Below are 14,209 nucleotides of genomic sequence, written 5' to 3'. Positions count from 1 at the left end.
TTTTTCTTTTTTCACTTTTTTTTTTTTTGTGACACATTTTCCCCCTGAAGATAATAAACAAGTCTTTTTCGATTAAAGCTTCTAAAGAACTTCCTTTGCTTTTGGCGGGAATTATAATATATTTTCTAAATATTAAAAAAAAAAATTCCATGAATTTGTGGGCACGAACAAAGGCAAAATATATGCGTGGTAGTAATTTTTGGAGCTGTCGGTCGTTTCGAAATAAATGATAATCCCTAATTCCTGGTTGATTTTATATTCTCACTTTATTTATAGAAAACTCAATTCCAAAGCATCATCGTTGTTCTCCTTTCAGAGGAGGGATTTTCTTTTTCCTATTTCAGTTTGACCTAATTCCAATTAGAAAACAATAATCCCAAAGGATATTCAACCCACAGGTAGACAGACAAAACACAGAGTCACAAAACAGAGTATATTCTCTGTTTTTGTTGAAATTGGATATCCTTTTCGGAAATAAAAATAACAAATTTTATTATTTACTCATGAACTGAACTGAACTGTGTGTTTGCGTGTATCCTGGGAATTTTATTTAATCGAGTTGGTCACGTCCTTTGCAAAGTCGAAGAAGAATTAATTCGTTTATTTGATTGTGTTCTAATTAAGGATGCACCAATGTGAAAAAAAATTGTATATATCCTCATTTCAATACAGGCCAGAACAACGAGGACCATAGAGGACGACATCCATAGGACTCTGAATATCATGATATTATTTTTGATGCTAAATACAACATGACTACCATTTATAGAACTTTTGTAGAAATAATATTGTATTCAGAGTGAACGAGCTCTATCGACATAATTAGTTTTCTAATGAACAAAGAGCCTGCGGTCGAGTTAAAAACTTTTTTAAGCTTTGAAATGGCAGAGAATTTATTAAACCCAAAAGAAAAAAAATAAATGAAATAAAATTTTATGATTTGAGTGAGAAAGTTTGATGGAAAAGATTAAAAACAATGAATCCATAGAAAACAGTTTGCTTTTTGATTTCATTAAAAAAGTTTAATTGTATTGAGGTGCATTGGGAGAATTTATTTTTAGATACATATAATTTATAGTTTTGGTTTTTATTAGGAGTTACTTTATGGGCGACGTGGTATTTTTCTTTACTTTGAACAAATGGGATATGGACTTTTAAATAGAGATCATTTTTAATACATAATATAGGTGCGTGTTTGTAAAACACAAGAAAAGTTTTGAATCATATAAGCGAAATAACGACTGCTTAAGGTTGAAATGTTAAGCTTGCATAAATGTACTATGTACAATAGGGCGTTCGTTATTTTTGAATCAAGTTCCTTAGTCGAAAAATTGTTTTTTAATTATTAAAAAAATCCCAAATTTTTATTATGACACTAGATGGCGCCCCAAGAGGTTTAAAGTTTTTTCTCAATTGAAATAGGTATGTGTTGACTTATGAGGCTATTTTTTCAGATATAGACTTAAATCAGAAATTATGAGGTTTTTGTCTACATTGCATGCATGTTTTTTAGGTTTATTGAAGCAAGCATGTTTTTATTAAAACAAGCATAGAATGAAAAATAAAATACAACCCAAAAAAAAAAACATACATGTCCTAACTATACCCCTGGTTTAATAATAGAAAAACCTAGAAAAATGGTTTATACCTTCTTGAAAACGTTGTTCAATATAGACAAGAACCTTATCAAAAAAATTGATATAAGTCTTTAAAAAAATGGCCTCATGTGTCAAAAATCTGATAAGAACTTACACTGAGGGAAAAAAAACGCAACGTAAAATGTAATATGTTCCAACGTTGATTTAATGTTGTAAACACTTTAAATAAAATTTGAAACAAAGTAAGAATTTTTTTATTTTTGTCAGACTTCTGCTTTTGTTGCATTTTATCGCCCTTATTTCCAACAGTGAGATAGCGCAGTGGTATAGCATTCGCCAAGTGACCCAAGGTCACACGGTCACGGCATCGGCAGGTAGAAAAAAAACATGCTTAAACCAAAGAGAATACGAATAAACTAAGCGAGTTTCTGAATTTTTTTTTGTCAAAGAAGTCGGTCATTTTTTTTAAATTTCTTTTACCAAAACAAAATCCTTTAAAATTTAGGTTAATATCCTTTTTTTTTGCGAAATCTCTTAATTCCAATAAAAATGCACATAAAAGTAATGAGAAATCATTTCATTCTTAGCACATATACATACTCTATATTTTTTTAATGGAGTATTCTTATTAAAATGAAATAAAGTTCAGTTTGATTTTAACAGAGTTTAAACGGATTCCATTAATTTTTATACCTAAGAGATCTGATTATTTTAAGAAGATTAATTTAAGAAGACCATCATGTTGATTCTATCTTAAAATGTAGCCTAAGCTACTGAGCTGAGATACCCTATGAAAGCGAAATTAAAATTTTATCTCTAGGACAAGAACACAGGTAGACCTGCCATTATAACCAAAATGAAAATGCTGTCTCAAATATGTAAAGTTGTAGGGTCGTGCTTCTAAAAATATTTTACTACCCGTTAAAAATGAAACCTACTAAAATAGAACCATTTCTTGATTTTCGGCTCATTTTAACGAACATTTGCATACATCCAGAAAGCGCAAAATGAAAAATATGAAAAATTTTCGAAAAAAGTTTTCTCATCCATACCTGCCCTATTTATTTTCGAAAGTAATCAAGTTGACAAATATTTCTTTGCTGTATGTGTTTGGCCAATTATTTGTGAATTCTTATAGAAGTTCATTGTACAAGTATCATATCATGAAAATGGAATGTCCCAAAAATAAATAACACTTTAATCGATATTTCAAAAAAATCTCTATATAAACTAATTTTCTATAACTAAAGCAAATTACTAGAGAACTCGGCCGAACAGCTCTGATTTTGACGATTTTTTTTTTCAAACGTAGGTAATTAAAAATTTTTTAAAGTCTATAGATTAAAAATTGCCGATGTTGCCGCATTGTTTTTTTAAATTAAAATTAAATTTTTTTTGAACAAAACCATTTTTTTTGCTTAAATTTCATAAAACAAATGATAGCAAAAAATTCTGTAGGTAATTTAAGAAAAAAAAAAAATATATGGGAGTAAGGGACAAACTTCCATCGTTTAAGCGATAAATGCAATTTTCTCACAATCTGACTTCAAACACAAAAAAAAATTTTTGGAAAACAAAGGCAACACTTAGAATATTTTAAAATACATTTTTAAAAAAATTTTTGGCCATAAATATTATCCGAAGCAGAAAAGGTAATATATATCACACTGTTGAAAAAAAAATAAAAAATTACTTCAATTTCAATGTGCTCTTTTGATAAAAACTAATTTTTGCATTAATTTTCTCAAAGATTTTGGCTAATAAGAACTTTAAACTTTTGCTATTTAACTTTCAACAATAAGGGTTATTGAATAAATAAAAAAAAAATTATATTTAAATGTTGAACTTAAAAAAAAAATAAGTTAAATTTTTTTTCAAAACTTCTATTAAAAAAAGTTCTTCGAAAATGAAATACTTTTTACTTTTTTCATAAACTATAATACATATTGACATTTTCTTTTATAATTTCAAATCATAATAAATATGGCCTAAAAAATTTGAAAAATAAATGCATTTTATATTACGAAAAAGTTTTTAAAACGACATGTTAAAATTTTGTCAATAGTTTTTTTTTTTCAAAAATCTGAGTTCAATTACCATTTTTTTCAAAAGCCCTTAATTCAATTAACTTAATTTTAATTTTACAAATGTAACTAAGCTTTTAAAAATGTATATTTAAATATTGTAGGTGTTGCCGTTGTGTTCAAATACTTTTTTTGTGTTTGAAGTCAATTAATAAGAAAATTGCATCTATCGCTTGAACGATGCAAGATTGTCCCTCACTACCATATATTGTTTTCCCTTAAATTTCGTAGACAATCTTTGGGCATCAATTAATTTATGAAATTTAAGAAAAATTTTTTAAAAAATATTTTGTTTGTTCACAAAAATCTTCAGTTAAATTTAAAAAATCAAAACGGCAACACCGGCAATTTTTAATCTATAGGCCTTAAAGTATTTTTAACCCTCTGTAGGCACACCTCTTTTTTGTGACGTGATAGGCACACGGGTGCGAATTTGGCTTCTACTTTTTCATGTCGCTAGAACTCTTTTCTGTCTCATATTTTATAGAAAAAAAGTACATGAAATTGATGTAGAATTTTCCGAGGAATTCGAATATGTTTTCACATATGTATTTACACCATTATAAAGAGACTTTTTTGAACCCACTTTTTTGAAAAATTGTAATTTTTTCTTTTTTGTCGTGCCAAATTCGCACCCGTGTGCCGACAGAGGGTTAATTACCGACGTTTGGAAAAAAAAAATCATCAAATTCTAAGCTGTTCGACAGGGTTCCTTAATATTGCCAAGTTTTGAGCTTTAGTTACTCCACTACTAATTGCTCACTATTTTTGATTTGTTATGTTATCTGTTATGCAATGGGAAGGAGATAATTGGAAAGGTTAACTGGACAGTTTGCCCTACTTACATATTGGATTCTTGTTGCTATCCCGTCTACTATAAAATTTTTCAAGACTATGTTTTTTGCCAAAGTAAATAAATACATATTTCGTAAGTTCGAGTCAGTGTTAATCTTAGTTTTGCCTCAAATAATTCCTTTTCCAAAATCATCAAATGGCCCATTTATCAAAACAAAACAAAAAGTCTTCGGTGTGATTGATGTTTAGGGGGTAATTGGCTGTAAGTAATGAAGTAGCTGGAAGATATCAAAATGAGAGTTTCTGTTAAATGTTTTGATGTGTTAAAGGCTCCTTGTAATTTGTTTTTTTTTTTTTTTTTTTCTGTGTTCAGAGACATAAAATACGAACATAAATGATATCTTAAGAAACATAAAAGTAAACCCTTATAGTTTGTTGGGTCTTTACGTAATGTATTTGAGTTTTTTGTATGCCTTCAAATAGGTACTTTTGGCTTTGCTTGTTTTGGTTTGGCTTTGGAAAGAACAAAAATATCATCCCATATAAAAGTATTTGTTTGTTTCTCAATTATAGACATTTTTAAGTTGATTCGCAGTGGATTGTTGTTATCTGCTAGTAACTGTATAAGATGGAGAATTAATAATTGTCTCTAGGAGCAATGTTTTTAAATGAATTTTACACTTGTTATACGACTTGTAATAAGATAAATTTCTTAGACTTATGTTTAAAATCGTGTTTAGACACATTTTTTCTACAGAATATTGGCCTCATGATATGATTTTCATAAACAACTTGAACTGCGTATTTGGTGTGTATGTATATGAGACTATTTCGCCAGTCGTATTAATCTGGAAAAAGAAACTTAATCTTCTTACTATTTTGAAAGTAGTTTGATATAAACACCTCCGGATGAACTTGTAATAATATTGTCATCCGCTTTTCCACATAAATTTAGGTCAAATTTGTGTTGTTTGAAAAAAAAACAAGAAAAAAAAAGGAAACTTTTCTTCAATCCAGACGAAACCATAGCATTCAGTGGGAAAGTTTTCACTAAGTGGTCAGATTGATAAACAAAGGATAAATTTTCATACAAAACTTCCTTGTAACTAGGCCAAAAAGAAATCCGAACATAATAGATAAATTGTTGTTTCTCTGTTTGTTTGCTTTGAGATTTTTCGTTTACAATAAATTAAAGACTTCATAGCTATTCATGGATAAAGTTTGAAATACAAACTGGAGGCTGAAGAAAAAGTTTTTTTTTTTTGTTCTTTAAATAAAAAGGTAAAAAGTTTGGACTTACTTTATGGTTCACACTTTTATATTCTCTCTCTGAAATCGAAACTTTTTTAATGAAACTAAATAAAACCCAACACTCTTCTTTTTCGTTTAAAATTAATTTATTTTTATTAATTTTTGTATTTTTTCTTTAGTTTTTTTTTTTTTTTAATTTTATTTTTCTCTATAAATATGTTTATATACTAATTTCGTTACAAAAAATATGTTCATTTCTTTAACAGCGCACTGGGCCCTAAGTAATTTTCTTAAAAACAAAGAATTTTATTTTTTATTTGAATTTAATTTTTTTTTTTTTTAATTTTTGTTATATTTTATAAAATTTAACTTCCTCTCTTAAATATTTTGTTTTATTTTTTTTTTTTGTATAGAATATGTATAAACAGATATAATATATTTTTTTCTTTTTCATTTAATAAATTTTCTAAAATTACATTCTCTCTTTCTCTTTTGTTAACAATTTTTGTTTTTTTGTTTGTTTCTTTTACAATTCAGCTCACCTTCACTTTTCAGTTTTAGTTTTGATCCTTTAAATTTTGTTTTGAATTTAACTTTACATTTTCTAGTTTGTTGTTTGTTTTGTTTTGTTTTTTTTTTTACATATCCTTAATATAAATACATAATTATAAACATTTATAGATTTATACAATCTTATTTAAAATAAATACCTACTATACACAGAAATGTTATTTTTTTTTAATTTTAAGGTTAACTATCATTTTGTTTTAAATTAAAAAAAAAAATTACAATGGTAGATAGAGTTAAGTATTTTGTTTTTAAAGCGGTAGTTATAGTTTTTTTTTTTAAATTTATAATATTAGTTAGGATATTTAAAAATAAAAATTAAATTTATAGAGATATGCTGTAGAAAATATATTATTCTTGTCGAATGTATTTTTTTTTTCTTAAATTTATTTTTTATTTCAATTTTTATTTTTATTTTAAATTTAAGAGAAAGACTTAAAAACTATTTTAGATATAAGAACGCTTTAGTTGGTTTTCTTGGAAATGTACAAATTTTACGTAGGGGTATTTTAAAAGTTAATTCAAATTTCATGTGAACGGTATATCGTAGGTATATCTTTTTTAACTTTTCTAGGATTAAAAATCAACTCAATTACCGTCTTTCTTATCAAAGTAGAGTATAAAATTTTCTGTGAATCTTATTAGAACCTCAAATTTTGATTTTTGATTTTGATTTTGATCACATTAAAATGTTGAAAAAGTATGAACTATGCACATTCATTTTAGTACAAAAATCTTTAACTTTGTCATCATAATCATACACATTCTAAAGAGACATTGTTCGAAATTCAAATGCAAAATCTGCACAATAAATCAAACATTTTAATTTTAAGCATTTTCTTCGCTTTGGCGGACCATTTGTGAAATTGCATTTCCAATGGATTTTTCTATTTTTGCATTTTTCGCCAATATTTAGTTTAAATGTACAAATAATGACTGGTTAAAGTTTTACTATTTTCAGTGCAACAGGTAAATTTTTTAAGAAAACTCACTTCTTATAGTGGTCCAAGAATAAAATTTGGCATGGATGTTTCATTTGTAATGAGAACCAAGAACCAAAAGAGTGCATTGGAATATTTTGGGTAAATTTTTTTTTTTTTAGGTAGGAAGAACGTTGTGCAACAACGATGGTCATTAACCATCAAAAATAAAAGAAGACCATAAGTATAAGCATATCATGGGTGAAAGGGTGTTTTTTCTATTAAATCATTAATTTATATTGGATTTTAAGGGTGATAGATATTAGTACCCTAAAAACCAATAAAAACTGAAAAAATGTGGTATAAAAACTTTGGGTTTAATATTTTCTTCAACTAACAACGTAATAAGCAATGGTTCAAGTATTGGCCAACCTGGCAAAAAATACAATATAAATTCACTTGTTGCTAGATCGAAAATAAGCCGATTAGATGTTGGCGGTGAGACTCGTTTGAAAGTGCGAAATCAATATTCCTCAAAGTAAAATAAAATAAAATAAAATAAAATAAAATAAAATAAAATAAAATAAAATAAAATAAAATAAAATAAAATAAAATAAAATAAAATAAAATAAAATAAAATAAAATAAAATAAAATAAAATAAAATAAAATAAACACTTAAAATAAACAATGCGATGACTGGTGTTGTTTCTTAATTAATCCATAATTTTCTGTTATCAGAAATTTGAAAGTATTCTTGAAATTTTTTTTTTAAGTCAGTGAAATGTTTGAGAAAACTTTGAAAAATTGAGTCTGGTAAAATATCCTTGGCAGTTGTTAAGCTGCATCCACATTATGTTGATCAACACGCTTGATCAACAGTCTGGAGGAAATATGGACGTGTTGCTCAATAGCGCTGCTCAACTCTTGTAATCCCGAACACAACCCGATTGAAATCAGTAAGATCAAAAAGTATTGCGTATGTTCAGGCTTGTTGGCGGTGTAATGGCAGTTGAAATAAGAAATTAAGTTTCACTGCCATTCAACATGAAAAATAACACGTCCACATTTAACGGAAAAGAATTTAAAAAACAGTGTTGATCGACATAATATGAACGCAGATTTAAAAATTCATTTAGTGTTGAAAATGATGAATAATACTTTTTTTAATCGTTTTTGCAACATATTAATTTTTTTAAAAGTCGATTAGACTTTATCTTCAAATTGGAATTTTGTAAATCCATGTTTAACTCATTTCAATAGCCATAAACGTTACATAGATATGCCAGTTATGCGCACCTGCGCACCTTGTAAAATCATTAAATTCATATAACAAACTACTTTTTTTGAGGAAAAACATTCTTATTTTTGTGCGAAGCTCGAAAGACCGTGTATGGAGCCCATATCATAACATAAAAAAGCTTTTAAACTAGATTCATGTGTTTGTTACTGAGAGGGGTAACAGTAACAAAAGGTATTATTCATTTTGGAACACTATTTGAGTGCCACATTAGAATAATGTTAAAGACGTATTTCTGATGCTTTATCGAAAGGCTGTCACGGACCCCCTGAAATTCTTTGCGGACCCCCAGGGGTCCGCGGACCACAGGTTGAGAACCAATGATTACTATCTCATTTTTCGATGAATTTTCCGAGAAATTTCAGGTCCGCCTCGCTTTTCTCTAAAAATGAATGGAGTAGGGAAATAAAAAATACATATCTTTTTAGTTGGAAAATCTCGTAACTTATAAATGTTTTCTTAAACATCTTTTTAAATGGTTTTGATCTCCAAAAAAAAAAAAAAACATTTAACTTCTTTTAGTACCAAAATCCATTAAAAAAAAACAAATTATTTATAAAAAAGACTTTTAAAACAGTTTTCATAAAAGTTAATTTTTTAAATTCCAATTTTTCTTACAACTTTTCGTGCGTGTCAATCGTTTACGAGAAACTAAAATCGGCTCAATTTTTTTTTAATGCGGAATCGGTACATCTCAAAACTTTAATTTAAATAATTTTCGAGAAGAGTTAGCACATCCATGTTAGCTACATATCAGGTACCTATAATTTTGGTTCCAAGAAAAGAATTTCTCCTTTAGGAAATTTATGTAACCCAAAACTTTTAACTAGCAAGTTGGTGGTTTGGGCTATAACTTGAAATACCCTACATATATCACAAAAAAATACGTATACACCATAGTGAACATCAATACAATCTTTTTACACAAGTAATAAAACCATTTACACCAAACCATTTATTTGTGATATGTTTATTTCAAGAATGCGTGACAGTTAGACGTTGTTATAATTTTATGTTTGTAAAAGTCTGAATTCATTCAGGATTTTTTTATTATCACTAAGTTTTACTGTTGGAATTCATGAATGGCGTTTTAAGTTAAAAAAACAAACTTTATTTATTAAAAATAATAAGTTTATATCACTTTTTCATGGTTCAGTTTCTCATAAAATGTTCCTTAATTCACAGAAAAAATTATACTTACCACAATTGTTTCAAAATGTTGAAGTTTTAATTTTGAAAATAACAGATTTACAGGACACTTTTAAAACATTTATTTTACTTAAGACAAATATATAAATTTAAATATCTATTTTTTTTTTTATTTTAAAAATAGATTTATTTTCTTTCATTTATTAGACTTTACTCTTCCTGTTTTTTTTGTTGTGTTTTGTTTTGTTATGCATAATTTATGTTTTTATGCATATAAATTCACAAAACAATTATAAACTAACTATAAGTATAATTATGTAATTTATTTTATATTTATATTTATACATTTAATACAAATATTATATTTATATTTATGTTTTCGAGGCACATGTTTCTTAACAAATTTTTTTCAAATCTCAAAATTATAAAATTAAAATAGAAAAAAAAAATTATAACAAAAAACTTAAAACTTAAAAAATTATAAGAAAATAATAAAAACAATTTATTATTATCACCGTAGATTTTTTTTTTTGTGGAAAAAACATACCAGTTATCGTTTGTATGATTTGAGATAAGTTTAATTTTCGGCTATAGTTGCAGTTTGACGAACAATACGAGTTGTTGTTTTTGTTGAAGACTAAACTTTTTATTGTTAATTTAATTTCAATTGAATTTTCGTAAAAAATGCTTGGCATTGGTATTTTTTGTATTTGTATCGTAAATTCTCTTCATAAAGTATTTTGTTTACAATCGGCAGATTTCGATGAAATTGGACGTTGTCGACGTTTTTTAGCTGGTAGCGAATATAAACGACTGCTACGCATTTTTTGGGAATTTTCTTGTTGTTCTTTGGTTGTTAATTGGGCACTGTAAATAAATAAATTTTTAATTATTACAACTTTGAACCAAAATGTAATGAAAATTATAATTTTTAGCTCTCAATTTGAAAAAAATTAAAAAAATTAAGGGCCCTTAAAAAATTAAGGTCACCTGTTCATTGATATACTCACTTGACTTCCAATTTAGCCAGTCGTTGTTTCAATTTAGCTTGACTTGCTGTGTATTCTGCCAGAAGTCGTGCTAACCGAACATTAAGATTTTCTACCGAAACCTCCAGTTTTTCGATGCCACCTTCTATACTATCTTGAACACGTTGGGAATCTAAAATAAATACAAAAATGAACAAAGAAAAATTTGTTTAGAATCAAAATAAAACCTTAACCCAATTTAAATTCAACTCACTTGAAAATACATCCTCATCGAGCAATCCATCCTTTCGTAGTAATTGACAACCCCTTTCTGTGAGGGTGGCTCTCGCCTCTGGATAATCGGCCAAAGTTTCCCACAGATCTCGTTTCGCCAAACAAAACAGATCCGAATAACCCAAAGACCTCACATTCGCTGTTCTTCTATTGCCCGTTCGATTACCAGCAATTTCCAACACAGAAACCTCTCCAAAAACTGAACCAGCTCCAAGAGTAGCAAATACCGTCACTCCATCATCAGCTACCACCGACAACTTCCCCCTCTTAACTATATACATCTCCTTCCCCACATCCCCTTTCCGACAGATATAATCCCCCGGACTGAACACTTGCAGTTTTAATTTCAGCACCAGCGCTTCCAGCAAACCCGGTTCACAGTCTTGAAAGATTCGCACCTGTTTCAAAGTGTCCATATGAACTCGAATGGCAATTTCGGCCTTCAACTTATCCGGCAGAGCAGAAAGCACCCGTTCCTCATCGAGCGCTCCACTTTGCGACCAAGTATAAGCAAACCAACGAATCACCCGTGCTTCCAATTCATTGCCCACTTTCCGGAAGGCCATATACTGCTTGACACCATCCATGCGATTCTGGAACTCGACCCTGGCCACATTCATGTTCGAAATCATCGAACCGATGTTTCCTGTTGATAGCAAAACACAAAATTTCACTCAACTAAGTGCAAGATAAACAAAGCACATCATCAACAAAACATTGCCGCGTGTGTTACTCTGTACTCACCTACAATTGTGGCAAAGATGAGGACACCAGCCAAAAAATCTGCCACCACAAACAGATACTCGGCATCATTCTCTGGAGTGGGTGTTTCTCCAATTGTGGTTAGAGTCAGTGTTGACCAATAGAAACTGTAGATATACTGTCGTTGTAGAGTGGCATTGCGGTCACCTTTCAAATTATAGACCCAATTATCGGTACCAAAACCTAGGGCATAACTGATGGCAAAGTACATGCATGCGTTCCAATGTATGAGCACCAAGATGGCCAGAACGACTTTGCAGATACGAAATGCATTTGGATATCCGGTGGCGGTTTCGGTGCGATCGAACCATTCCCACATTCTTGGAAGACGCAATAAACGATTGAGTCGTACAATCACTGGGCAGGGCAGGTAAGTGGAACTGCAGGAAGTCGGTGGCCACCATATGTAGACGAGGTCTGTTGGCAACATGGAGAGGACATCGATTGACCAACCTTTGGTGGAGAAGTAGTGTTTACGTAGTTTGTATGCATCTCGGACGAGGAGACCTTGTTCCAGGTAGCCTGGGTGAAATACATAATTGATGTGAAAATGTTATTTTAATATGTAACACCAACAACAGTTTGGTCAATAATGTGGCTTTTAGTGTTGTGTGAATGTGTGATGGTGGTAATGTGGCATGAATTTTTCATTTATAAAAGGATATGGATTTTGTGAGAGAAAACACTTTTAAAAGGCTTAATGACTCTTAACTTAACCGCAGGAACAAGTTTTTTTTTTTTGAGTTAAGGAGTTTAAAATCTTATTTAAGCGGATTCACATTTTTAGGTAAAGGAAAAGCAAGGGACCTTGGATTTTTTTTTTTATTTCGAAAATAAATAAGATTTGTGGTTTTTGGGTTAAGTCTATGAAAAGGATTTAAAAAGATCTTTCTTTTGATGTTTCACTCAATAGATTTGGAGGATATTTTTTAAAATTCACTTTTTTCGAAAAGGTTTGACTTTGTTTTTTTTTCCGAAAATTCAAAAAATTATATTTTTTTTGGAAAAAGAGCTCAAAGAGGCCTTTCTTTCGATGTCTCACTCGATGAAAAAAAATTTTAAATGGATTTTTTTCGGAAAGGGGTTCACCTTGAATGTTCTTCGAAAATCATCAAAATTTATATTTTTCCAAATAGAACTCAAAGAGATCTTTCTTTTGATGTTCCCTTCGGTGGATTTGGAGAAAATTTTATAGATTGCATTTTTTTCGGGAAGGGGTTAACCTTAGATTTTTTTCGAAAATTCAAAAATTTATATTTTTCCGAATAGAGCTCAAAAAGACCTTTCTTTTCGATAAGGGGTTAATTTTAGATGTTTTTCGAAAATATGAAAATTTTTTTATTTTTCCAAATAGAGCTCAAAAAGACCTTTCATTTGATGTTTCATTCGGTGGATTTGGAGAAAATTTTATGAAATGCATTTTTTTCGGCAAGGGGTTAACCTTAGATTTTTTTCGAAAATCCAAAAATTTTTAATTTTTAAATAGAGCTCAAAAAGATCTTTCTTTTGATGTTCCATTCGGTGGATTTGGAGAAAATTTTATAAAATGCATTTTTTTCGGGAAGGGGTTAACCTTAGATTTTTTTCGAAAATCCAAAAATTTATATTTTTCCAAATAGAGCTCAAAAAGATCTTTCTTTTGATGTTCCCTTCGGTGGATTTGGAGAAAATTTTATAGATTGCATTTTTTTCGGGAAGGGGTTAACCTTAGATTTTTTTCGAAAATTCAAAAATTTATATTTTTCCGAATAGAGCTCAAAAAGACCTTTCTTTTCGAGAAGGGGTTAATTTTAGTTTTTTTTTCGAAAATATGAAAATTTTTTTATTTTTCCAAATAGAGCTCAAAAAGACCTTTCATTTGATGTTTCATTCGGTGGATTTGGAGAAAATTTTATGAAATGCATTTTTTTCGGCAAGGGGTTAACCTTAGATTTTTTTTGAAAATCCAAAAAATTTTAATTTTCCAAATAGAGCTCAAAAAGATCTTTCTTTTGATGTTCCATTCGGTGGATTTGGAGAAAATTTTATAAAATGCATTTTTTTCGGAAAGGGGTTAACCTTAGATTTTTTTCCAAAATCCAAAAATTTATATTTTTCCAAATAGAGCTCAAAAAGATCTTTCTTTTGATGTTCCCTTCGGTGGATTTGGAGAAAATTTTATAGATTGCATTTTTTTCGGGAAGGGGTTAACCTTAGATTTTTTTCGAAAATTCAAAAATTTATATTTTTCAAAATAGAGCTCAAAAAGACCTTTCTTTTGATGTTTCACTCGGTGGATTTGGAGAAACTTTTATAAAATGCATTTTTTTTTGGGAACGGGTTAACCTTAGATTTTTTTCGAAAATCCAAAAATTTTTTATTTTTCCAAATAGAGCTCAAAAAGACCTTTCTTTTGATATTTCACTCGGTGGATTTGGAGAAAATTTTATAAAATGCATTTTTTTCGGGAAGGGGTTAACCTTAGATTTTTTTTGAAAATCCAAAAATTTTTTATTTTTCCAAATAGAGCTCAAGAAGACCTTT

The 14,209-nt window shown here is 28.9% G+C and overlaps 1 protein-coding gene across 1 annotated transcript in view; it reads right to left on the bottom strand.

Annotated features, from left to right (window-relative positions):
• Positions 1–10,049: 10,049 nt before the first annotated feature.
• The window catches only part of LOC129915403 (cyclic nucleotide-gated cation channel subunit A), a 150,083-nt gene continuing 145,923 nt past the window's right edge, over positions 10,050–14,209 (bottom strand). Inside the window, exons 6-9 of the mRNA XM_055994921.1 lie at positions 11,669–12,208; positions 10,905–11,570; positions 10,673–10,823; positions 10,050–10,529 (exon numbers count right to left, since the gene is read on the bottom strand). Coding sequence (XP_055850896.1) covers positions 10,391–10,529; positions 10,673–10,823; positions 10,905–11,570; positions 11,669–12,208 — 1,496 coding nt within the window. The 3' untranslated portion in view covers positions 10,050–10,390. The remainder of the gene's footprint in view (positions 10,530–10,672; positions 10,824–10,904; positions 11,571–11,668; positions 12,209–14,209) is intronic.

Source organism: Episyrphus balteatus, chromosome 1 (genome assembly GCF_945859705.1).
Source record: "Episyrphus balteatus chromosome 1, idEpiBalt1.1, whole genome shotgun sequence".
Classification (NCBI taxonomy): domain Eukaryota; kingdom Metazoa; phylum Arthropoda; class Insecta; order Diptera; family Syrphidae; genus Episyrphus; species Episyrphus balteatus.
Note: the sequence above shows the minus strand (reverse complement) of the source record. Positions and strands in the feature narration are given on the sequence as shown.